This window comes from Varanus komodoensis, unplaced genomic scaffold (genome assembly GCF_004798865.1).
Source record: "Varanus komodoensis strain SLA01 unplaced genomic scaffold, ASM479886v1 scaffold1, whole genome shotgun sequence".
Taxonomy (NCBI): Eukaryota; Metazoa; Chordata; class Lepidosauria; order Squamata; family Varanidae; genus Varanus; species Varanus komodoensis.
In genome coordinates, this window is record NW_025335268.1 from 21,159,369 (window position 1) to 21,186,038 (window position 26,670).

Here is a 26,670-nt window from a genome sequence, read left to right on the forward strand (position 1 = left end):
TATAAAATCTGGAAACATCCTGGCTAAATATTTTTAAACAATAAATAATATCAACAATTATTAAAATATCATTTAAATAAAAAGGTCTTGGCCTGGCGCTGAAAAACAAATAACGACGGCGTCAGGCAGACCTCTCTGGGGAGCGCATTCCATAAGTGGGGTGCTACCACAGAGAAAGCCCTCCTTCAGGTACTCACCCTCCTAATATCTTTCCCGGAGGGTTCCTGGAGGAGGGCCTCTGCCTCCTATCTCAAAGGGCAGGAGGGCAAATATGGAAGTAGGCGTTCCTTTAGCTACCCAGGTCCCAAGCAATTAAGGGCTTTGTGGGTGATAACCTGCACCTTGAATAGAAGGTAACCAGTATAGAAGGTAAGAGGTGGGCAACTTCCAGATAGTTTGATCTATAACTCCTATCACCCCTACCCAACATAACCAATAGGGAGTACTGCTTGGCTAATAGACCAAAAGATGTGGAAGAGCTCAACTTATTGAGCCCCGGTGTAGAAAGAACTAGGCTTACATGGGTCAGGGTGAAGTAGCTTCCTAAGGCAATTTCTTATATTCCTATTCACCAGGGATGTGCAAACTTGGAAGTTGCAGGGGACATTTTTGCCCCTCCCCCACCACCTCTATAAATTTAAAATAATTTTTAAAATAAAAAATTGTGCCTGGGACACTATGGAGTGCCAAAAGGGTCAAGTTTAGAATGTTTGCAATTATAGTAATAGTAATTGCAATTTCTTGAAACTCAGGCATCAGGAGAGTGGAGGTCACATATGACCCAGGGGCCATGTGTTGCTTACCTCTGCTATACAGGGTTACTCAGAAATAAGTCCATTTATTTCAGTGAGAATCACTTCCAGATAATCTTTTACTCCACCAATTTGTACCATTGCACCAATTTTGCACTAATTTGTACCATTCTTAGGTTTGAACAACTACACCTTGTGCCACACAATTTATAAATTACCATAGAAGCAGCTAAAACTGTGTTCCATAGAAACATAATTCAAACAACAGAAAAAATTAAGTGTATGTTGTGTGGTTCAGTAAGGCTGATACTGCCACAGACAGATGGGATAGTCATCAGAATGGCTACGACAATCAGTGTTCCTGTTACTTCACATATTCACTGATTATTGTATGTGAAAAACTTGAGAAAGGAAAACAAGACTTACTTTCACTGTTTTACTGGTTTTTTGTTGTTGTTAATGCAACTGTTCTACATTTTCTCATTTCTGGATAGAATAGAAAGTTCAAAAATAATCTTTATCATCTAAACACATGACAGTCATGCAATGTATAGCAGCATATTATTACTTGTAGCATTTATAAACATGTCATCTAGAATGGGAAAAGTTATCCTCATCACTTGACACAGAAGATGCTAGCATAAAACATCAGGTAGCTAGCTTCAGAACATGATTGGTTTGCATGATCATGGCACTTAAACCACAAGTGTTTCTTTAAGCTGTAGTATATGCTAGGTACAATTTACCACCTGGAGATGTCTTAATGTGTCATCCAGACATGGCTGATTGGAAGGTTAAAAATCTCTCAAATAACCCTCGGGCTGTTCTTGTGTTATTTACAGGCTATTTAAACCTCCAAATTTCAGATGCAGATGATAGAATAAGCAGATCTCAGGCCATGATTATCTAGACTATGCCTGATTTGCACATGATAACAGCACTCCATGCTTTTAATTTATTTAATTTATGTTGTACTGGACATCTGAGGGTACCATTTTTGCATGGTACCTGCAAGTGCCTAGCTTCTCATGTACTGGGAACCTGGGTGGCAGGGGTTATTTTATGATTAGATAACCTTCAAAAAGCTACTCGCTTTTGTAAAGGATTATTTGAGCATTGTCTAATTTGATAATTGTTTTTATTGTTTCCCAGCTGCATTTTTAGTATTTTAATATTGTTTTCAATTTTATAGGTCTGTGAGCAGATTTGAAAATCCTTACCATTTAAAAAAAGGCAGGATCATTTCAAATACATCAATACTGAGTTGAAATTTACTTCCACTACCTGTTCATCATAACATGACAGGCCCTGTGGGTAAAGTAACCCATAGTGGACTGTCATGATGTTTGAACAAGTTCAGTTTGTAGCGCAGAAGAAAAGCTGAATTTTCCGAACTACCCTTTTCATTTAACATATGACGCACAATATTGGCAATTACCCTAAGACCATGTGCTGTACTGATTCTGTGTGAATGAAAACTTAATTACAGAAATTCAACACCCTTAGAGAATGGTCTCAGGTAGAATCAGATACAATATTGTAGGACCATTAAGAGTACATCCCAAGAACTGATTCTTACAACATATTTTGGTCAATGCAGGAGCTATGTGTTTGGATATACAAGACATCCAAATTCCCAAATTGGGTGTCAGATCCAAATGTCCTTGCTTTATGCTTGGCTTTTTCCATATTCACAGATTTATTCATTCATTTGATTCATTTATATACTGCCCAACAGCCAAGGCTCTCTGGTTCGTTAGCAAAATTTAAAATAAATCAGAAGCTTAAACGACAAACACACAACAATAAAATTAAAAGTATAATACTGTACTTGCTGATAGGAGAGTGATTCATGTAATGGCCATATCTTGATCTCATGATTGCCTAACACTAGCTCAGGTTCTGCAGAAATCATTATGTGAATCAGCAGCAGTTTATACATTGGGAGGTGAAATATGAATAGTTGTGCACATAGCTAACTAACATGGGAAGTCATGTATAAAAGGTACATTGGAAATGATGAGCTTTGATCTGAAGAGAAAATAAAGCATGGTTGAGTTACAGCACTATTCATAATGAAAAGCATCCATTTGGCTGTGTAAATATTTTGGTGGAAATATCAGACTTGAGATATGCTTTAACAACAGAATGGTTATCATCAGAATAGTGAGAAATGCATTGTTAGCATTTTGCTAGTTTAACTGATTAGTTGAACCCACTCCACATGATGGAACAGCTGAACTGTCTGTCTGGAGTACCGTGAATGCTGCCTAAGTATTAATATAAAACAATGAAGCCTTGCAGTGTAATCTAATAACGTGTCCTCTACATAGTTCACAGAGGTCTGCTCTGAGCTAGTTGGGTATAGGATTGCTGCATTAATTTATATTACAGAGCTGATGCACATAATCAAAACAAATGGTGGCTTGTTGTGACCCATGGTACAAGCTGGGCACAATTCGAATAATTACTGCCTAGCCAAAAACTTTTCTTATCATCCATGGGCACAGTGGCTGATTGGAAGGTTTAACAACCCTCTAATAATTCTATGGTAACCCATTGGAGGGTTGCCTAGAAGGCATCTGTCCTGCCTGCCCTGGCACTGCCTTTCCTGCAGGGCTTTGAAAGGGAGAACTCTGGTCTTGGAGGCTTCCATATAGAGAGCAGCGGCCCTTTAGGTCTACACTCTGAAAGCATAAGTTAGAGCCCAGAGACTTAATAGTGTATGGCTGCCATCCCATACCTACTTCTCCTTGACAGTAAGTCCTATTGACTCAGTGGAACTTAAGATACATAGGATTGTGCTGTAAAAGAACAAAAGTACTTGGCCTGGTTCAGAAAAGTTAGCAAAGTGGGTTGCAGGCCTTGTCTCTGGTCACCCTCTGCATCACTTCATAGGGTGGGGAGTGCTGGAAGCAGAGCTCCTGCTGCTGATCAGGTCAGAATAGCAGTAGGTTGATATGGGCCATAAAACATCACTCCGAAGTGGATACTAGTGACCCACCTTAATATCTCTAATGAATCATAGTCCTAGTACTTGTGATGAAACCCAACGGGGATACAGAAGCAGACAGTGAGAGATGAAGCACCGTGTCCACGTGTCGCAAGCTTGTCATTGGAGAGCAGCTTCAGTCACAATGATTAAAACTGATTAATAATAAATAAGCTGAACTGCTCAGGCAATGGGAAGATACAAGAAGTCATTTGCAGTCAGACATTTTCATTTACAATCTGGAAGAAGATCTATCATGACTAATCATTATTTACAGCTGAGAATACTATGTAATAATATCTTGAGCTCTCTGTGTTTGGTGCTTATTAAAAAACCGCATTGGCTGTATTAAATGCATCAGCAGGTCTTAGATGTCCAGTAATCTCAGTATCTGTGAATATCCAAGCACTTGGTAACAGGAAAATCCACTGCATTTCCTAGATTAGGTTTCCTCTGTCCTTGTTTTGTTTTGTTTTTTGTTTTGGGGGGGGGGGGGGGGAGAAAGAAGAGGAGAAAACATCTACCTTTTATAGAGAAAACTCAGAATTTTCCATGGCAGGGAGAGATCTGTTCTTAGATCATCCTGTCTGAGGTAAGATCTCTGTCAGCACCAGCCTGTGGCCTTGGGGCACCCTCTTAATTGCATTTGCTGTAATGCTGCCATTTACCTGTTTTGGAGGGAACTTTTTAGAATCCCAACAATATAAATAATAATGAACTCCCATCCTGAATAATACTGTTGGTACCTCACTGCTTGCCATGTTCTCCAGATCATAATTGAATCAAGGATGGAATTACTTCAAGCCAGAACTTTCCCTGGAAGCAAAAATGTCAAAACCAAACCGTGGCTGTCATGCTTTGGCACAGCATGAGAAGGCAAGTCTCACCAGAAAAGATATTCCTGCGAGGGAAAGTCAAAGGCAGGAGAAGACTAAATTTGAGATGGATTGATTCTATAAAGGAGGCCACATCCCTGAGTTGAGCTGAGCAGGGCTGTCAAGGGCAGGACATTATGGAGGGCAGTCATACTCTGAGACAATTTGACAGCACATGACAACAAGGGATTTACCACAATGTTTATGGCCTTACCAAGAACAGAACCTTATACTGTGACCTGAAGATGGTAACAGGAAGTGAGGGCAGATTACAGCATGGATGTAGTAAGTTCCTCCTAGTCCAGCAGCACAAGACAATCAACAAAAGGAACTCTGGGAAGAAGAACATGTTGTAGTAGCATAGCCTCAAAGATTCAGTGCATGATATTATTAATACAATATGCATTATTAATTAATTATATATCTATACTGTCCAGTAGTTGAAGCTCTGTGGAAATTTCACAACAAAATATAAAATACTAGAAGAATTTCGAAGATACTGCAATTTGAAGTCAAAGTAAAACCTAGCAACAATGCAAAAATTTAAAATGCAGACTTGGGATCCAGGAGTTCAGACTTACTTACTGGCTGACTTTGGGTTCGTCACCCACTCTCAGTCTAACCTACCTCACAAGATTGTTGTTGGGAGGATAAAATGGAGCTATGTAAGCCACTTTGGTTCCTCACAAGAGAAAAGAGGGCAGGATATAAATGCAGTGTACGAGTGCTTTTGTAATAATAACACAATTTAAAGCAACAGAAAATGGAAAATCTGTATTCCTGGGAAAATAGGAAGACCTTCATCTGGTGCTAGCAAGGGCACAATGTAGGCACTGGACAAGCCTCTCTGGAGCACTACAACAGAAAAGGCTGCCTTCTTATTAGCCACCCACCTGATGAGGCTATGGAGATGACTGTTAAGGGCAATCATGGCATCCAATCACATATATATAGGAGAAACTCCTTCAGTAATCTGGTCCCCAACTGTTGAGGTCTTTGAATGTTAATACCAGCACTTTGGATTAGGCCTGGTACTAGCAGCCAGTGCAGGTGATAGAGTGCTCCCTAATATGACCATGTTGGCCAGTCTTGCTGCATTATTTTGGACCAGCTGAAGCTGCCAAACCAATTTGTATAATCAGGCAAGATGTTTTGGGGTAAAGCTTTTTAAACAAGACTGAATTCTCTGAGATTTGCTAAAAGGAAATTTGAAACCTATGTGACTTGGTTATCCAGAAAGTTAAAAAGGTTTTGACTTGGTAGAGAATACCATTACCTAACAGAAATCATATAATTTTAAGGAAGTACTACAAAATATTTTCCTCTGTCTCTGAAAATTTCTGGAGCTGAAAAAAAGATGTTTTTTCTACAATCTAGTGTCTCATACACTCTATTATTTTAATGGTAACTCTTCTTTAGATCATATATCTTCATTTTTAATACTCTGGAAACTGGAGTATACAAGACAGCTGCTCCACAAGATTATTGTTTTAGCATTTCATTAATTCTATGTGTAAAAGAGATTTCCTTCATATTAATACTAGCAGTATAATCCAGTACATGTTTACTCAGAAGTAGATGTCACTCTGTTCAGTGGGGCTTACTTCATGGTATATGCGGTGATGATTGCAGCCTTAATCTGTAAATGTGTATTCAGTCAACAGAAAGTAGCATTTGCCATATGATTCAGTGTTGTAGAAATTGTGGGCCTTTTGAGGATTTGAGTAATACAAAAGATATAATCCTCTTTTGTGCCTGTCTGATCTGGAAACAGGTTTAATATAAAATTAAAATTACCATTACCTGAGTGCACTGTTTACACAATAGAGTTAGATTCTTTGTTGACCAAATATTTTCTGTGTTGTAGCATGTTATGGAAACAGTGTTTCTCTTTCCACTCTTCAAACAGAAATATTATTTCATTTCTGTATCTTGATTCCTTGTATGCAGATCAAAGGGAATATTTTATCTTTCTTTTGATTTTCAAATAATGACAAACATCTGGACATTTAAATAATTAATCTATATATTAATACATAGAGGCATCCCTATTGATCAGAGTAATGCCATGTTTAACAAAAGCACTGTTACTAGATGGGTTAAAATTTAAGAAATACTGTTCAAACACTGTTCAATTGATATTGATTGTCAGTACTCTTTCAAACACGAAGTCTTGCCCTTCTGTGCACACTTTCCCTAGAGTAGTCTTCTCCAGACTGGTTCCTCCACATGTTTTGGATTATCAACATGGCAGATGGTCAGGAATGCTGAAAGTTCTAGTTCAAAATGTGAGGAAGGTACTAGATTGGGGAAGTCTTCCTAAGGAGAAGCTTCATTGAATACTCCCATCTACTCTTGATTAAACATGCATAGGATTGCCTTATAAATTACTATTGTAAGGTACCTAGGGAGTAAGTCCATTGGGCTCTTAACCTGCTGATGTTTGGACTGTTTGTCCAGTAAATCTGCTGAAGTTTGGACTTTATGTGCAATATATTTAGGATGCAGTCCTCTTGCTTGTGCCATGAATAATCTGAAGTTCAGGAGCTTGGAGGCTTCCAGTCATCTAATGAAGAATGGCATGAAGAATTTTTTGGCTACATGAGTGTGTTGTTCATCCAAAATGTGTTTGGAGTGGAAGAGAAAAGGCTGGCAAGATCTCAAAATAGATAATATTCTGACTTTCCAGTCTCCACTCTTCCCTGCCCACAGAACACCCTTTCTCTTTCTCTCTCTGAGGTTGAGTTTCCACCCTTGGATAGGCAGAAGTACCATTACTTCTGGGGCAACTATGAAGTTGTGAAGTCTTGGGTTGGACTTCTACTCCCTCTTCCAGAGTTGCAGTTTTGTCTCTGACCTGGACCATAGGATTTCCTCCTCATAAAGTAGGTAAAATCGGGTCTGTAAAATTAAAAAAAGCACTTATCTTCAAAACACACATCCAGAGATAAATCTTATTTATTTATTATTTCATTTGCACTTGAAGGAAAACACTGCATGAATATAGCTAAGACCAAGGGGTAAAGAATTGAAAAAAAAAGAAATGACCCAGTGATCTTTCCCCTTCCTTGCTAATAATTCACCTGGTTTTCACAAAATGGCAGGCTCATTCATGGAGGATTCATCAGAGCTGTAATATAGGTCAGGCACATGCAAGTGGCACTTTGAATATGCAACCTCTTCTCAGGTTAAACAACTCTCATATATAACCCTCTGTTTGTTGCCTATGGACTTCAGATTGTGCCTTCTTCAGCAAACTCTTATCCCATGTCTGTTCAGTGCCACAATGTCTCTTCGGTAACTTTTTGTCTAAGTGACAAAACTAATTGGTGGAGTTGAAACTCACCCAATTTTAAGATCATATTTCATGTAATTCGTTAATTACATTTCTGTGTCACCCAATAACCAAAGCTCTTGCTTTATTTTATTTATAGATTTAGTTATTTATTAGATTTTAAGCTCACCCCATCAAGTGGATCTTTGTCATTTGGCAGTGACCAATTGGTTATAATATAGATAAACTTGGTATTATAACACTCTTTAAATATTAATTAATATACTTTCTTCCTAAATTATCTACCTGCTTCCAGGAAGTTAGTGCACAGTTGGTTCAAATAATTTTCCATGCCCTTTTGACAGCTCAAAGATTGATGTTGTACCTTTGGAAAGATGAATACTCATCTCCTGGTGTAAGGAACTAACACTTTCAACATTTGAAAGCATCTCTTACCAATGGATCCATGTTTAGTCCACTGTTGTTGAAGGTTATGCAGATACCAGTGGAAGCTTTTTTGTGTGTTTCTTATGCAGGTATTAAAAGTTAACATTCCATTCTATGGAGCTACATTTTTCATTTTCCTCATTCTTGCTGCTGTTATGCAGCATGCAGTCATCTCCAACCTCTGGTGACCCTATGAATGAAAGACCTCTAAAATGTCTTTCTTCATAATGAATTTTGGTGTGTGTGCCTTTGAAATTTTATCATTAAAATAACTTTTAAAACCCTGCTTCCCAGTTTCTTTTAGGATTATGTGAGGGTTGCTTAACCCTCAAATAGCCTTCAGTGGTCAGGTGTGCAAGATTGGCTACCTTTACTTGGGGTTGCATGTCCAAAATATTGCTCAGCATAAGCTCATTTATAACCCATGGAAAGCCATCTCTGTTGTGTTCATCTTGTGACACTTTGGAAAAATCTTATTTTTGAAGGCACTTTTAGAAATTGGTGGGATTTTTTAAAAATAAGAATAGTTCTGTAGAAGTATATTAATGTTGCAATGTCATAATTGATTATTTTTTCAATTAGTAAATGATGATTTAACAGTCCCTAAGTGATATTAGAGGAGAGCCCATTTGACTGTTCATCAGTGGGTATATACAGAAAAAGATTCTGCTCCATGGCTCTGTTGTAAAGCAATGATTCTTCCCTATCCCCCATTTCGAAAATACACCAAAAATACACTGAAATAGAGAAAATAAGGTGGGTATACTTAGTTTGCTATTAAAATTTGCTTGAATTTGCTCCTAAGAGAAATGCAGTTGAAGTTACATTGTTGTTATAAATGTTGCAATTGCTACAGGGTGGGGAATCTTCAGCTTCTGCAGATGAAAAGGGATCTCTCATCCATTACCTCCTTCTATTCTCTGTTTCTCCTTGGTATCTTTAAACACCTGGAGGCTTGGCTAAGTTCTTGCCCCAGAAAATCACTTTTGGATGAGTCATTTAATGGAAGTCTCATCTCTGCTACAGCTGTCCTCCTAGGTGAAATGAAGCATCTTTGGCACAACTATTAATCAGTGCAGTAATTTTCCATAATTCCTACCTCAGGACCACTTTGTATTTGTAGCTGGTTAGTCATACTAACATAGCCCAGATTTCTACAGCAGATCTACTGAAATTATTTATTTAGAAATACTCCTTGCCCTGCAAGGCAGAGGTATGTTCCCACCAAAGGTCTCCCTTGAACACATTAGATACATAGGATTGAAGAATCTTCTCTGCTAAAGAATGAAACCGTCAACTTTAAAAGAACAACATGTCCTCCAGCTGTATGTCATTATTAATCCAATACACTTAACAAACCCAGATCTAGGGATAATAGTACTATATTCTGCTCCTACTGCTTGCAATCTGTCCAAGGTTTGTGCTGTTTAACTCTATGTGATCCTCCCAAAGAGCATTGGTTATTGGGCATATTAGAAATGTAATGAATACAAGGGAGGGAGGAAATGATGGAAACAGAGGAGAATAGCACTGATGTGGGGGAGTACATGTGATACACAGAGCTTGCTTTCTCCTTGTCCCCATTTTAAAAAGTAGGCTGTCATATGGGAGCCCCAAAGTACAATAACCTAGATTGAATTCATCTCCATTATAGTGCTTTGTGCACACATCCACAGAAAACATGGTGCATTGGAGCTTGTGTACTTTTGGAAAATAAACAGTGTGTGGATTTTATATAGCAGTATGCAGTTTGGGAGAATATAGAGGAGATGTACAAACAAATCTGATATAGGCTTATAGTATAATAGCAGTCTGGCTCCTGAGTCAGTTTAAAATAGAATCATAGAACATAGAATAGTAGAGTTGGAAGGGGCCATGAAGGCCATTGGGTCCAACCCCCTGCTGTTGCAGGACACCAATTTACACTATCCCACTCAGGTATTTCTTTCTTAAAGTCTCTAGACAACCCATGACCTCTTTAGACAACTGGTTCCATTGTTGTGATATCCATTGTTTAGACAACTGGTTCCATTGTTCCCTGATATCTAGCCTGAATCTGGCTTGTTGCAACTTGAATTGGTTATTCCATGTCCCACACTCTGGTATCAGCAATAAGAGATCTTGACCTTTCTCTTTGTGACAGCCTTTGAGGTACTTATAGAGGGATATCATGTCCCCACTCAGTCTCTTCTTCTCAAAGCTGAACAACATTCCCTTTCTGTCCTTTCAATTTTTCCTGAGCAGGTTGTAGTCAACATTTGTTCCAGTCATATGAGTTGTCCCACCAAGTTTCAGTTATTCCCATCAGATCATAATTGCCCTTGTGTACTATGAGTTCAAGTTTGCGTTGTTTGTTTCCCATACTCTGGGCATTGGTGTACAGACATTGAAGTTCATTCTTGTTGTGCCCTGGTTTTCTTTAGTGTTTTTGAGAGATGGATGTTGGACCCTGCTTGTTTTTGGGGTTTTTTTCCTCTGCTGAAATGTGTAAGTCTTTGTCAGGTGATGTTACGCTGTGCTGCATGTCTCCCTCCCCTGTATGTTTCAGTTTAAAGCCCTCTTATGAACTTTTCCACGTAGTGGTCAAACACTACATTTCTGTTTCTTTCTGCTTTCTGTTCTTTGTGAGGTGCAGCCCATCATTTGCTAATAGTCTGTCTTCCAGGAACCTTAGTTTGTGGTCTCAGAATCCAAAGCTCTCTTTACGGCATCATAGCCGGTCATTCAACTGAAGGATTTTCCTTTCCCTAGCACTTCCTCCCATTTACTGGTAGGATTGAGCCCCAGTGTTTTTGATTTTCTTCCCTAGAACTTCAAAGTCTGCTTATGTTCCATCCAGGTTTCTCCTGGCAGTGTGATTAGTTGCCACGTGGATGAGAACGAAGGGGTATTTGTCAGTGGGTTGTAAAAAATGTGCGAACTTGCTGGTTATATATTTAATCTTGACTCCAGGGAGACAGCATACTTGGGGATTTTCTGGGTTGTCGCAACATACATATTTTTCCATCTTGCGCAACAGAGAACCTCCCACAACTATCACTCTTCTCCTTTTGTTGTTGCGAACTTTGTTATTTTTTTCCTTACTTGATCGGCCTTATGGTTCTTTTTCAGAGTTACTCAGTGTGTCGTGTAGTTCTTTCACAGTGTGTTTCTCACTTGTCTCTTCCTCAAGTAACTTAAATACTTGGCTTACAATTCATTTGAAACATACACTGTAGGCATAGAAATGTGTACGTTTTAAAGTAGATCAAAACATTGTGCTCTCAGGTTCCTAACTAACACAATTTCCTTTCATCACCACTCATGGTTCAATCCCCTTTCATCACCATTCATTGTTCAGATGCCTAATATAATCAGCTCTAATTGTAGCCTTTTGGCCATAGTAGCTAAGTCACATACGTGTTTTCTACAAGATGAATCTGAGCAGCTTGTCAGTATTTTTTTTTTTAATTGAGGTTATGTTATGGGGGAGCCCAGCTTTGCATGCATGTGGGGAGGGGCACTAAGGAAGCATCACACTTCTAAAACAGGGAAACCAGCCCAGGTGGGTGAAACACTAGGTGGGAGGGTGAGTTGATCAACAGGGAATGGTGGCCAAGGCAATAAGGCCCTCCTCATGTCTCTGCTCAGCTCCCAGTGCCTAACGGTAGCTATGATATACATGTATGAAATTAGACGTGACACAGAGAGGATAGAGCATTTTTTTCCTCCTTCCCCAGAATACTAGACTTTAGGATCACATAGTGTTGTTGAATGAGGACATACCAGGTGCATCTCCAAAAAAATAATTAAATGAATGGGCCTCACTGTCATAAAGTGTGATAATGGCTTCAGATTTAGACAAATGTATTGATGACAGGCCTGTGGGTGGGAATTAGCCATGACAGCTAAGTGGAGCCTCCTAATTCAGAAGCGATGTTCTCAGAAAACCAGGGGCTGGAGAGGCAAAAGCCAAGGGACAGCTTCCTAAACATCTGGCCAGTCAGTGCTGGAAATAGTTTCCAGAGGGGTTGCTCTGTTCATCTGTTGTAGCACAAGCATTCAGTGCATTCAGCCAAGTAGTGGATTAGCCTTCTGCACTTGCATACAGATGCTTTGTGTTTTCCTTCTTCACACAGGCCAGAAAATTAATAATCTAAACTCTGTTGCAACCAAACTGGAAAGTATCGTTTAATGGCTTCCAAAATAACTTCCAGAATACAGAAGTTATGATTTACAAGTGACTTCCATATTCTGGCTTGTTTGGAGGCCATTAAACCACATTCCTAGTTTCGCTGTAACAAGAAGTTATGGCTAATTGTCAACTCATGGATTATTTGAAGTTGGAGCCACATAGCTGCATCTAGGAGCATAAATCTCATTTATATCTCATTAATTTTACTGTTCTCATTATCTATTCATTTGTTTGCCCATTGCTCACAAGGTTATGCCCAAAATTACTCACAACATGTTCAGGCTAAAGTTTGAATGAATAAAGCAGAAGAGAATGGAGACACCAATTGAGACTAACAAACTTTTTTGTTAAAAGTAAATTAAAATAAAATGCTTTATTCTAATATTGGATGCTGTGCAACTGTTACTCCTATTTTTCTTTTATTGTATTAATGTGTTGTAAACAGTTCTGAGATGTCTGTGATGGGATGCTATAGAAAAGTTTTAAATAAATAAATAAAAATAAATAAAAGGGACATAACAGCATAATTAGTCCACAAAAGCTCATGCCACAAAACATGTGTTGAACCACCAGACCATGTTGTTTTTGCTGGAAAGGGGATGCTGGACTAGGTGGCCTTCACTTTGATCAGTATGTTCTGAAGGTTTTCAAAGCAGAAAGGAAGAGCCAAAAACAATATTTAAGAATCAAGGGGAGAGTGTTATAGAAGGCATTACAGAGTAGCAGAGCTCCTCATAATTGTGAACCGTAGAAAAAGGAGTGAGATTCTATTGTAGCAAAAGAAATAATTCACTCATACGTATGTGGAATATGTCATCAGGACACACCGTTGTAGCACAATAGCAGTTTTTGAAAAATTGCATGCATATGAACTATGTGCAAGATCCCTTCTGTATGTTTTCCAGCCATAATGCAGCAGGCTCCTAAGCCCTAAGCAACTCTTGCTCTACCTCTTTTCCAGTGGAACCAAAATCTGAGTTCTCCCAATGACTTGTGACAGTTTACTCCAAGAGAAAGCTAGTCAGCCTTTTGGTTTCTCATTTCAAATTAAAGCTGCATACTCGTAGCACCATTCCATCCACTGAGCATGAAATAGAAAGGATGACAAGTGAGAAGGCAAGTCTTTATTGCTCATCGCCCAATATCTCACATGCCACCCCAGCCTCTTCGAAAATATTACAGAATCTACAAAGCCCAAGCATAGCAAACAGGTTACATCATACGATTTAAATAAATTTACTGAAATGTGCACAATTTATTTCTGAGTGCAGAGTCAGCCTTCAATTGTTCAAAAGGTAAAATTTGTTCTGGTGTAGAGTGCAGCAAGTTAATTTGTTCCAGTGCAGAGTCCAGCTGAAGTTCAGCTTCTCCCAACTGTTTTTTTCCAAAATGAGAGTTATTGTCGTACCAATGTGATGATTTATTACTAAGCTGTCATGAGATTAATGTCATGTCCAAAAACATTACTGGCTATTGATACTTCTGTAACTTTTTTTTTTTTTTTGCTTTACAACTGAACCCGAATCCCATTTTGCATCCTGCAAGGAATTGATGTAGTGTGGTTTTCCCTTCATCTCTTTGTTGGATTCCTTTCTACTATTGTACTATTTCTTGCTCATGTCTAGTCACAGGAATTCTTTTTTAAATTGAATTACCATATCTCAAGCCATTTGTCTAAATCAACCCCATGAATATAAAAATATAAAAGAATGCTTAAAAGCAAAAAGAGCCAGTGTACAGTGAATGCTACGGTACTGAACTAAAACTCAGGAGATCCAGGTTCTAGTTCCCCACTCCATGAAGCTCACTTTTGGCCAGTCACTGACTCTCGACTTAATGTTCCTCGTAGGGTTGTTGTGATGGTAAAATGGAAATGAGGAGGACCATGTAAGTTCCCTGGAGTTCCCTATAAGAGGGAAAAAGGAGAGATATAAATGTAATAACCTTAGAAACTGAGGTATGAATTAAAAAATGAAAGTGTCACTCATGCCACCATTTATCTCACTTTATCCTACTCTTATATCATGTAAGTGCCAGAATAAGTATTATACACAAATATGCAATAATGTGCATTTAAAAATACAATGTAATAGAAAAAACATAGCATAGGGAAAACATAGAACAGTTTAACTCTTTCCTACCCAATGTTTCCATGTATCAAGTTTCCCTAGGTAGTTTTTGTGCTCTGCAGTATTTCTAATACTTGTTCAAGAGATAAAAAGAAAAAAGAAAGAAAGAAAATACTCCTGCTAGGGATTTGACATGGGAAAAGGCTGAGTGCCTCCTCAGCTCTATTTCATTCTCTGTTCTGGAGCAACTTTAAAACAAAAAAACTGATGGCTTACCCTTACATGTAACTTGAGCCTAAGACGATGCAGCATAGGAAAAAGCTCATAGATACCATTAAGCGAGTTCAAACTCCTGTTAAAGAGCATTAACTCTGATTTTTTAAATTGGTGTTAACAAAGTACACATCACACTCGGAGGGTATACTTGCCTCCTTTCGTGTGCTGAATGAGAAGTGGACAACTTTAGGAGACCTGGAGGGCATTTGTCCCCCTGAATCCTTCTTTCTGTGGACCAATCTGCAGGGCAAACAAACAAACCAATTAAAACTAGTAAGAAATTTATTGAAAAAGGCACTGAGAGCACTTGAGCACCCAGATGAACCCCAGTGTATTTGCAACTATGATCTTTTTATTATCATTTTCAATTGTTTTTCAGCATAATGGGTGCCACACCAGCGGTGGGGTGGAGACACATGTTGTCCACACCTGCCCCGAATGAGCAAGTTGAAGGGGGCTGTGCACACTAGTCCTCCCAGGACCATCACAGTGACCACATGCTTCTCTGATGAGCATCTCTTTAATGCACGTATGTGTGGAGAATTCCCTCTGTTAAACCTCAAGAACTGCACTTGCCGACTTACCAACCTGCTCATTCACTGAGATCAGTGCCTCCTGGTTGTCTGTCACCTGCATTTGTTCATCTGACGACAACCAGGAAGAGAATATTTTCCCACTGTGGTGCTTGGCCTTTAGAATTAATTCTGCAGTGAAATATGGCCGGCACGCAACCCTCGTAATGTTTTGGCACCTGGTTAGAATGCTGTTCTTTAACCCAGCGTTCTTTAATGTTGATGCTTGATTGTTAGTTTTTCAGTTTTATTTTGTACAACAGAAATGGCTAATGAAGAATGGTATATACTTGCTTTAATAAATAGCATGGATGTTCACTGGAGGGCGGGAGAGATGGTACAAAGCAACCATGATGGGCAGGACTCTGTTAAGGAGCCTCACAGCCCTCACATATCATTCTGTAAGCACATGGAAGGAGTCACATGCATCCCAACTGATATACATCTTGTAAATAATGAAAAATTTAATGTTGATACGATGAAACCATATCACTCCATATGGTCTTGTGCACTGATCAAAAAATGGTCATTTCTGAGTGCAGTCTTACAAAGGACTGCTCAGAGACAAGCACTGATCATTTCAATGGGGAACTGTTCCCAGGAAGGTATGTACAGGGCTGCAGCCTTAGCTGTTAAGGCCAGTGTTGTATTCCAACAGGCAGCAAATGTGAATGTGAAATTTGGAGCAAAAAGAGTTTCCCTTTTTTAACATGCAAAACCTTGCTCTATGATATTGTAGTAGTGTAATTACTTACATTTTATGGGTCACATTCTGCTTTTAGCTATATCACCCTTCATCAAGACAAGTCCTCTGTAATTGGTGCTGTGCCCTTTGAAGGCAGCACAATTAGATCTTGGCCAAACTTGGTTCATTCACTTTATATGCAAAGCTTAACGTGTCTGGATCTGTACGATTAGCATAACTGACATAACTACTGTAACATGAGCCTTTTTGTCCCACTGGTGACCTTTAGTGGTAGCAGCATTCATTCTGAACAAAATTATTTCCAGATGAACTTATTGTGATCAGATAGCTGATTTTATGGTAAGTACATTTGCAAATTTGAATTTCTTTGTAATTTCCTGATGTGGAATGTCATAGAATCCCAAGACGTTAGAGGCCATTTTGATGCAATCATCTCTTAGAGTAGGACAAGAGTTCACCTCCCTTTCTTCCCTTTGAACATGAATGGGCAGACAGCTCTACAAAGCTACACATGGAATTAATATGGGCTCTGGGTGCATATTTCCTATTATTTGGAACATACAGTAATTAATTTTCCTTCTCCATGTGAGAAATACAGATTAAAGCTTCTTAACTTTTGTGCTCTTGAGTTATAATTGATATAAAAATTGGATCGCCATCCCTAAGCTCCTTTATATAACTATTTTTGTGATGCTAGCAGAAGAGAAGATGTTTTTCAGAATTATATCTGCTATATCCCTCACATGATTCATGGAGTATTATTTTTCTTAAGACAAGCAGAGCAATTTTAAGAAAATCCCTTCTTAAACAGACATAGCTGGGCTCTGTGATATTTCCAAGGGTATGTTTGCACTACCTTTTTATTTTAGCTTTTCTGTGGAATTTACTCTTGTTCTATCTCTAGCTCGATGGTGGTTAATTGTAATCTCTTACAAATTTTATGCATTTCTTTGTTACCTGTATATCCCGCTTTTCCTCTAAGGAGCCCAAGGCATCATGCATGATCTTCCTCTCCATTTTATGTTCAAAACAACCCTCTGAGGTAGGTTAGGCAGGAAGGGTGGGTCAAGCCAAAAGTGAACAAGTGAGCTTCATGGCCAAATAGGCACTGAAATACTAGTCTCCTGAGTCTGAGTCTAGCATTCTAACTACTACATCACACTAATTCTGAGATGTCACGCATGAATAAAACAAACTTTGGTGGGGTGCACTGGAAGGGAACACATTCCAATAGTAAGCTTTGCCCTGGATCTATGCACATTCCTTTTGATCCCTGAAAAACTCCAGGAACATTAGGCTTCAGATGTTGAAACAAGTATGTCTGAGTTGACTGGTTGAGGCCAGTGTGATACTACATCTCTTGCATGAATATGCACATGCAATGATGACAAAAGGATGCTGCGTTTCCATGTCTCTTATGGTTAAAGAACAATGATAACTTCTCATTCCGTGATTTAAATGGATGCATAGTGCCCAGATGAATTGTTGAGCACAGCATTCATGCTATGCATCAACTGCTTGTGAGAGTAAGTGTAAAGAAATACAATGGTATATGTGAATGGTGCAGTTACTGATTTGGTTACCCCAAACATACATTCCTTGTCCTTATTTCACCCTTACATTTAAAGCTGTTGCTCTCTGCTGCATTTCCCCTACCCAGTCTAGCTTATTTCTCAGTGTATGGCAGCAAATAACGAACATCTCTAACCTCTTCAATTCTGTGGTTCCACTCATTTTCCTTTGCAGCTGCTTCCAGATGATTATCTGAAGCCACATGTATCTATGTTCCATCAAAATCTCCGGGGGGGGGGGGGACTTAAAAACATTCCATCCACAGGAAAGTTTACATGCCAGTAAATTCATTTTCTCACATGAATCCTATTTTATTCTGCTCCTTCTCTTTTGCACTTCCCCATTGCTGTCTCATTCTCTATCGACAGATGTTTGCTTGGGCTGGAAGTTACTTATTTTTATTTTATTAATTATTTTATGTTTGCTTATGAAACTCTAAGAAGTGTCCTGTGAATTGTTTATTCAAAGGGAATTAGTTCCAATATATGAAGCTAAAGATACATGCCACAGCATATAGTTACAGAACCAAAATTTTTCAATTAAGATAACAATTTTTCTTATCGGGGATTTACTTTCAATTACCTTCCATTCATAAGATGACAGGAATTTTAGGATTTTAAAATGTTAAAACAATTTGAAAGGAATGGGTCCCAGACGATCTGGGTTCAAATCTCTGCTCAGCCATGAAATTTGCTAGAAGGTTTGAGGCCAATCACTGGCTCTGAGCCTAACCTCTCTCACAGGTTTTCGGAAAGATAAAATGGAGCCTCTAAGTGTCTTGGGTTATCTGCAAGAGCAAAAAGAAGGGAGAATATAAATGCAGTAAACAGTAAATAAATATACCGGAACCCTTTCAAAAATGACTAGCTGGGCCTCCCCACCTGGAGGCCATCATTAATTGGATATTACATGCAATCTTCAGTCTTCTCCTGGAAGCAGTGCAGGAGGTCTTCGCAAAACATTGATCCCCACCCCCACACCCCCCAAAAAGTGCTTTGTAAGTATAGATTTTGTTTTGCCATGCAGGGATTTTTATGATTATGTGATTACAGTTATACCCTAATTTAATCTTTGATGATGCTTACTTGATAAGTGGCCAGGAAATCCCAGTTGTTAGTTAGCGATGAAGATCAGAGAGTGTGAAACTTAATCACTGATAACCTACGCATTAATGCATACCAAGAATTTCAGCATGAGCTGTAGTGTGGGACAACGCCACATGCTGTTTGGTGAGGTTGCTTTTTCAGCAGCACCATGCAAGGGCAAAAAGTTGAAATTTGATTTGAGGATATATCTCTGTTTCTACTGAAAAGTGAGCCGATAAGCAAAGATTATTTAAGTTGCTCCTGTTACCAAATGTCCTGTCATATGTGGACCCTGAAATATAACTGGCATATTTTACAAGACTGTGTTTTTTTGGATGGAGGGTTCTCATTTGCCCATCAAAATGCTGCAGGCAAGGCAGGTGGAACAGCAGTGTCAAAATGCATTTCCTGTCTTTAAAACATGGTAAGTAAGGCAGAGTTTCCACCATGACTGGCCAGTGCAAAGGGCTGTGGAGAGGGGAGAAATCCTCCCCCCACACACACGGATCACAGCTAGATCTGTGGCCCTGAGCAGTGGAATTGGCACTTTGTTATGACCACCGGGATACCTTCTCAGGGACCACAGGATCTCTCCTCTTCTTCCTCCCCACTCCTCTTCTTTTATCATTTCTATACTACCCCATAATTGTAGCTCTCTGGGTGGTTTATAACAATGCAAAGCACAAAATAATAAAATGCAATTGAAATATCATGAAAACAATAGTGTTCATATGAATTTAAACTTAATTTTAAATAGCTTAAATATATGATTAAAATACTGTTAAAATACAGTAAAAAGATCCAGCAAAGAAGGAGAATCACTTGGACAATCTCCTCAGGTCCCTGGATAACTAAGATCTTTAAAGGCCTCCACATAAAAACATACTATATTAACACAAGATGTTCCCTTTATTGACAATTTTGTAAGAGAATCCATACAAATTATTGTTACATTTATATCCTGCCTTTCTCCTCTTGCATGGAATGTAAGGCAGCCTATGTTGTCTTACTCTTTGCCATTTTATCCTCATACAACAGCCCTGTGAGGTGGGATAGGCTGAGAGTCACTGACTGGTCCAAATCACCCAATACATCTCATGGTTGAGTGGGGATTTGAACCCAGATCTCCTGAGTTCAAGACCAATATTGAAAGCACTACAGCACACTGGCTCACAAATTAGCAGTGTGGTAGTGTGAGAAACTACCCGAGAAACCTGCACCCCTGCACTTTCTGTATTTAAAGGATATAATTTATAAGCATCAAATGCAATGACCGTTTTACCACTGTCTTCAGTAGAATGGCAACTACATTCAAATTATGTTGGGCAAAAGTATTGAAACTTAAACTTTTACAGTTTCAGGCCAAATTTTGCTCCTCAGTGTTGTTAACCACACATGGTCCAACTTGACATGACATTCCCCCTCCCACCCTCCTCTCTTGTAATGAAATTCTTGCTTTTGTTTCTGTCTGAACAGGATGCTGACATGTTGGCAGGAGATGAGCAAGCTTGGAAAGAAGCCAGAGAAGCTGTCAATAAAGTAGGTGCTCCAAAGTCACAAGAAGGTATCTTTTCAATGTGAAAGTTAATGGTCAATAGCAATCGGACTTCTTTTTGAACCAGGAGCATATAAAGAATGTGCTCTGGTGAACTGTTTATTTTAACTGTTAAATGTATCCCTCAGCTTTCCATATATATGCCCAAGGCAGCCATCAGTAAAATCTACAATCTAAAAGTAACAAACAATATAAAACCACATACAAATCAAAAAGGAGCAGCTATCTAAAGCACTATTATATTAAAGTACAGGTTAATACAAAGAGCAGCAGAGAGGACAAATCAGTTTTACTGGTTGTTGTTCTATCTTTCTGTTTTTCTCATTACCAAGCATCAATTTTTCTCCAGTCCAGCAAAACAAGTTGCCAAGTGATGTTGTGTTCAGTCCCACAGAACAAAAGAAAAGCACATTTTATGTACTGATTTACAGATGCTTTAATGTCCCTGTGTGTGTGTCCTTAAAAGACCATCTTTCCTAAAAACCACCCGTGTTCATATGGACAGGGGAGCAGTGGGGATTTGATTACAGAAAAAAGCCTCAGGCAGAAAAATTCAAGGGCCTGGGCAGCAAGAGGTAATGCTCATGTGGGCAAAAAGTCACCTGTTTCACGAGGATCAAATACAACACACATCATAAGGCCCCAGTGCCTTTATTTCAGCAAGTGCCTGAAAACAGCAGGGTGAGGGGGACAGCAGATGCTTTGAATGGAAGCTTCAGGACTCCAACCTATCTCCTGACACTGTGTCTGGGCACTGTAAATACCTTTGAAAACATTTAGATTATAAAGAATGCACAAAGACACTTTGTGCATGTATGCACGCAAACACATATGGACCTCAGTTGTGCAAATCTTTTAACTGTTTAGCCTGAAATCTAACACCCACTTACCACACCATGCGTCCTGCTGAATTCAGTAGGATTTACATCTGAGTAGATAAACCATTATATTGCTCTGTAAGACTACAGTCCTATACATAGTGACCTTGGAGTAAACTCCATTTAACCCAGATGGGTCTTACTTCTGAGAAAACATGGTCAGAACTTTTCACTATGCAACCAGTAAACTGTCAGTTTACTTCAGATCTTTAATTTCTTTTTCAGTGTGAAATAATCTGTTTATCTTGAGGTTATGTTGTTGTTAATTTAATTTCTATACTACCCAATAACTGAAGCTCTCTGTGTGCTTTACAACAGGTGCATCAAAACTATGTTATGTTTTTAGCATGCTATGTGCTGTTAAGTGCTCTCCAATTTATAGCAATTCTATGAATGAACAAAATGGCCTATCCTTGACAGCCCTGTTCTGCTCTTGTAAAATCAGGGCTGTGGCTTCCTTTATGGAATCAATCCATCTCGTAGTTGGTCTTCCCCTTCTCCTTTTTCCATAGTATTATTATCTTTTCCAGTGAGTCTTGCCTTCTCACTATGTGCCTGAAGTACCAACAGAGCCTCAGTTTCATTGTTTTGCTTCCAAGACAAGTTCTAGTTCAGTTTGATCAAGGATCCACTTCGTCTTTCTTTTAGTCCAGATATTTGCAAAGCTCTTCTCCAGCACCATGTTTCAACCACATTAATTTTCTTTCTGTCAGCCTTCTTTACTGCCAGCATTCATACCTGTACATAGTGAGTAGGAATACTTAATCTTTCTTTTTCCATCACCACTTCTTTCCCAGCCTTTTGTGCTGTGTGCCTGTTCTGTGCCCCACCCCCCGCCACAGCTCCCTATCTACTCTTTCCTCTTCCATCAAAATACATTTCCACTGCTCTCTACCATATTTAGTGATACATTAAATGGGACTATAACTGGCAGCTGAGCAGGTTATGAAATACACCTTCCTAAATGAATGTCATAAAGACCTGAACAGCTTACTATTGTATGGATTGGATTCATATGAACATGAAGACCTTTTCTGTTGCATGCTAACATCTTGAAGGAGATTTTTAAATGTTTAATAATTGGTTCATAGCGCCTTTTTGTCACATAGATCACTAATCTAAAACCATTTATCTGTGAAGCCTGGAGATTTTCTTCTTCTTGGTCAATTAGAGCTGGAAAAAAACCCTTTCATCAGAATTGTTACATTAAAGAAGGGACAGCTAAATATTCATGGGCTGGGTTTTAATTTTGTACAGACATTAAATCAGGAAAAGACTACCAGAAAGAGATCACCTATTTTAATAAAATAACGATTCAGAAAACCAAGAATTTATTATTAGTTTGAGTTACTGTCAGCTTCATATGAGAAGTTAGACTCTCCCAGCTCTCTTCTTAGCACCTTGCTATTTGGAACAGCATCAAGGTAGACTGGATGGCTGGGCAAGGGAAATTGCCATGGTCTGTACGGATTCTTTCTCTCTCTATCCAGGCCCCATCTTCAACTGACCCCTAATCTAGAGTGTTTGCATTTTGTGCGAGGCCAGTAGGACAGACTGGGGATTCTGTTGGTGTAGAAACACAGAAACAGAGCAAGTCAGAAGGGGCCTCCCTGTCCATCTAGTCTGACCCCCGGCTCCAGCCGGCTCCACTCATGACATGCCCACCATGTGCATGTCCAGCCTATCTTTGAACACCCACACCGATGGGGCCTCAACCACCTCTCGTGGAAGCCCATTCCACACCCTCGGGGTCCTAACTGTCAGGAAGTGCTTCCTGGCATCTAAATGGAACCTTGGCTCCCTGAGCTTTGCTCCGTTGGAACACGTCCTGCCTTCCTCTGCAGGGGAGAACAGGTCTCTACCCACCTCCGTGTGACATCCTCTGACGTACCTGTATGTCGCCAACTTATCCCTCTGAGTCTCTTCTTCTCCAGGCTGAAGAGACCCAGTTCCCTCAGTCTTGCCTCATACCCCATCCCCAGTGTACTTACTGTCCATGCTGTGTCCCAACAGGCTCCCTACCTGTGCTGACAGAGGTTGTCTCAGCTGCAGTGTTGAGGTTCTCCAGGCTGCTGGTCCTGGGCGATGTTAACATCCATGCTGAGGGTGCACTATCTGGGGCAAGTCAAGATTTCTTGGACTCAGTGACACCCATGGGACTGTCCAAACATATGAGCAGCCCAATGCCTGTCACAGAGCACACTCCACTTAAAGAGCCCTTGGGCTAGTATAGCATAGTATAAGATAAACAAACAAATTTGATCTGCCCCTGGGATTCTCCAGTATGGGGTTCTCAGGAGTCAGTCTTGTCCCCCGTGATATTCAGAATCCACATGAAACTGCTGAGTGAGGTCATCAGGACATTTGGAGTGTGTTGTCATCAGTTTGCTTCAGCTTCAGCAGGTGAGGCTGTGGATGTGCTAAACCAGTCCTTGCAACAATGAACCCTAACCCTAATTCTCCCCCTTTGAAGGAGCAGGTTTGTCACTTGTGGTGCTCCTTGCGCCATTTTTGTCACTGAGGCCCAGGTGGCTTCAGTGGCTCAGAGTGCCTTCTACCAGCTTCTGCTAGTAGTCTAGCTATGCTCCTATCTGGACAGAGGTGGCCTGCTATCAGTAATCTTTGCTCTGGTGATCTGGTAAACTAGATTACTGCTCTACATGGGGCTACCATCAAAGGCAGTTCAGAAGTTACAGTTTGTGCAAAATGTGACAGCCAGACTAATAACAGGGACCAATTCTGGCCTGCTTGTACTGGCTGCCTATTTGCTTCTGAGTCCAATTCAAGGTGCTGGTTTTGACCTATAAAGTCCCACGTGGCTTGGGACCACAATACCCGATAGAATGCTCCCTCCTAGCCACTATCTACCCAGACACTGTGATCACCCTGTGGCCTGCCTCCAACTGCCACATCCAAAGAAGGATGAGTTTCTCATCAAGGAGAAAGTCCTTTCCAACTTGAGCCCTCCCCCCCACACCTCCTAGTTATGAAATGAGTCCCTCACTGAGGCCTGTCTGGTGTCAACCTTACTATGTTTTCAGCACCAAGTCAAGACTTTCTTCTGTTGCAGGGCATTTAATTAGTTGTAGTTGGAACTTTGTTAGTGTTTAATCCAGGTTCAATCAGTTCTTTTCACACATTTTATGTGTAATTTAAATATGGGGAGTTTTTTGGTAATTTTCATAATTTTTTGTATTGTGGTACATCTTAAACTGTATTTTAATAGATTGTTGTAAACTAGCCAGAAAGCTTTGGCTGTTGGGCAGTATAGAAATTAAATAAATAAATAAAATTATATTATCAATTCACTTCTACACTTTACTGGGAAAATTAGAGCCTTCTATATAAAAGAGTCTGTTAACATTAATAATAAAAATGTTTTCTGCTTGCAACACTGCATTGGCTACTGAAATAAGTGAATTTGATTATTACTATGTGGGTTAATCCTTGACCAAAATCAATGACAGAATGGCAGCAGGCTCTTGTGGTATGCCGGACATTGCTAAAGAACAACAGCACACTTCTCCCAGACAGGAACATCTACCAGCTGAAACTACTTGACCTTGCCATGGATGCCTGCATAAACCTTGGACTTTTTGAGGAGGCTTTGAGTTATGGTATCAGGACTCTGGAGCCATACAGGTAAGATTTCAAAGCACAATAATATATTGCAAGAATTAGTTACTGTCCTGGAAGGAGGAAGGCCTTCTGTACTTTCTGTGTGGAGTGGACCAAGAAAAGAGGCGATGGTTCTTAGCATAGATTTGGGAGGGGGGAATAAAAACCTCTGCATGTATACTAGCACTTGTTGCATTTTCATAGGTACTTTTTTTCTTTGATTCTGGATTGCTTTTTCTTTGATTTCTTTGATTGCCATGGGATTGCTTCAGAGCTCAAAAACATTGGTGTTGATGCTACCATGCTTTCCATACAGAAGATCTCATGTTCCGTTTCTGGCATGTCCAGATAGGGCTAGGAGAGCAACTGCCAATCAGTACTAACAATGCTTGGCCGGAGGGACCCAGAGTCTTTGACTCAGTATGATAAATCTTTCTATGTACCTAGACCATTATGAAGTGGCGGGCAATGCTTCTTCACAGTTTTTCATGATTATCCTGGTAAAAATGCAAGTTGTCATGCCCTTGTTGTCAAGTCCAAACTTAGCAATGTCTGTGAATCATCCAGGAGCCAGAACTGGCTCCATGTTTTGAAGGCCCTTGGGAGAGACACCTCCAGTAGCTCCACTCCTTCAGTTAATCTTAGCTTCTTGCCACCACTGACTTTTGTTTCTTGCTTTCATCTTTGCTACTGCTTGCTCGCTTGTCAAGCAGAGGGCTAGTGAGCAAGTGGATGGAGGCTTCCTTTGGTCTTCCGTCTCACCACCATTCTCTGGACCAGACCAAGAGGCAGGTGAATAAGTGAATTTCATTGCTGAAGAAGAGGAGCAGTACATTGGGACTCTCCTCATTGGGTCTTTGCTGGGTATGGGCCCTTTGCTAGGGCCTGATCAACCCACCTCTTGTCCATGTTAGGAAGTTCCAGTGTTCTAGCAGAAGGATAGCAACAAAGTAATAGCACCAAACTCTTTGGCCTTCTCTGGTTTTCCTATTTCTGCCTTTAATCAAGAATTATAAAACTGAAGTTTCTCTGCAAAAAATGGTTTTGTTTTATTAGCAAAGTGCTGAGGTGAAGGTACTAATTTCGCTCAAAGCAACCCTTGTGCCTAATGCAAAACTGACTCTTAGGTAGGTATAGTTAAAAGGAAAACATTTTTGAATTTGTGTAAGTAGTATTTTTCAGGTTATTCCCTGCAGCTAAGGGAATGAACAGAATTAATCACCTGATCATGAAATTACTTTGCCACTGTGTCAAAATTGCAGATAGCCTCTGCACAGGCCTTCGGAGTAATTACAGTGAGTTAGTTTCATGTGAAGGTGGAGATCTCACCCACTGTCATTTTTTATTTTATTTTATTTTATTTTATTTTATTTTTTGAGAGGGGGAAGGATTATCCACTTACAATGACCTTAGCCTTTTAAATTTATTCCTTTATGTATTGTCTCTATTCAGCTATATTTCTGTTACCCTTTAACCCATGAAGACTGAGCTTCAAGACAAAAATAATCCATATGTTCCACAGTTCAGAACAATTGCAGCATAAAACAATTACAATTTTATCAGTCATTTTAATATCTGTTTCCTAGTTCGCTTAGTGATGCGTGACATAGTTTTCAAACTACTTATTGCAGCCGTTGATTACTTGCTACCCTCTGGTATATCTACACACAAATGGCACATTCTGCTAAAATGTCTTTGATGGAATGTTACTGCCAGGGGAGGACCACTGACCTCTCTTGTACCTTGAAGACGGTACTCTTAGACTCACCAGGTGCAAAAGCATTTCCTGAGGAGAGACATTTTCAGTCTGACTTCTTTTTACCTA

At 39.6% G+C, this 26,670-nt stretch overlaps 1 protein-coding gene across 1 annotated transcript in view; it reads left to right on the top strand.

Moving 5' to 3' along the window:
- The window catches only part of SMYD3 (SET and MYND domain containing 3), a 405,116-nt gene that overhangs the window by 316,356 nt on the left and 62,090 nt on the right, over positions 1-26,670 (top strand). The window contains exons 9-10 of the mRNA XM_044419352.1: positions 20,271-20,358; positions 24,695-24,869. Of these exons, the coding sequence (XP_044275287.1) occupies positions 20,271-20,358; positions 24,695-24,869 (263 nt within the window). The remainder of the gene's footprint in view (positions 1-20,270; positions 20,359-24,694; positions 24,870-26,670) is intronic.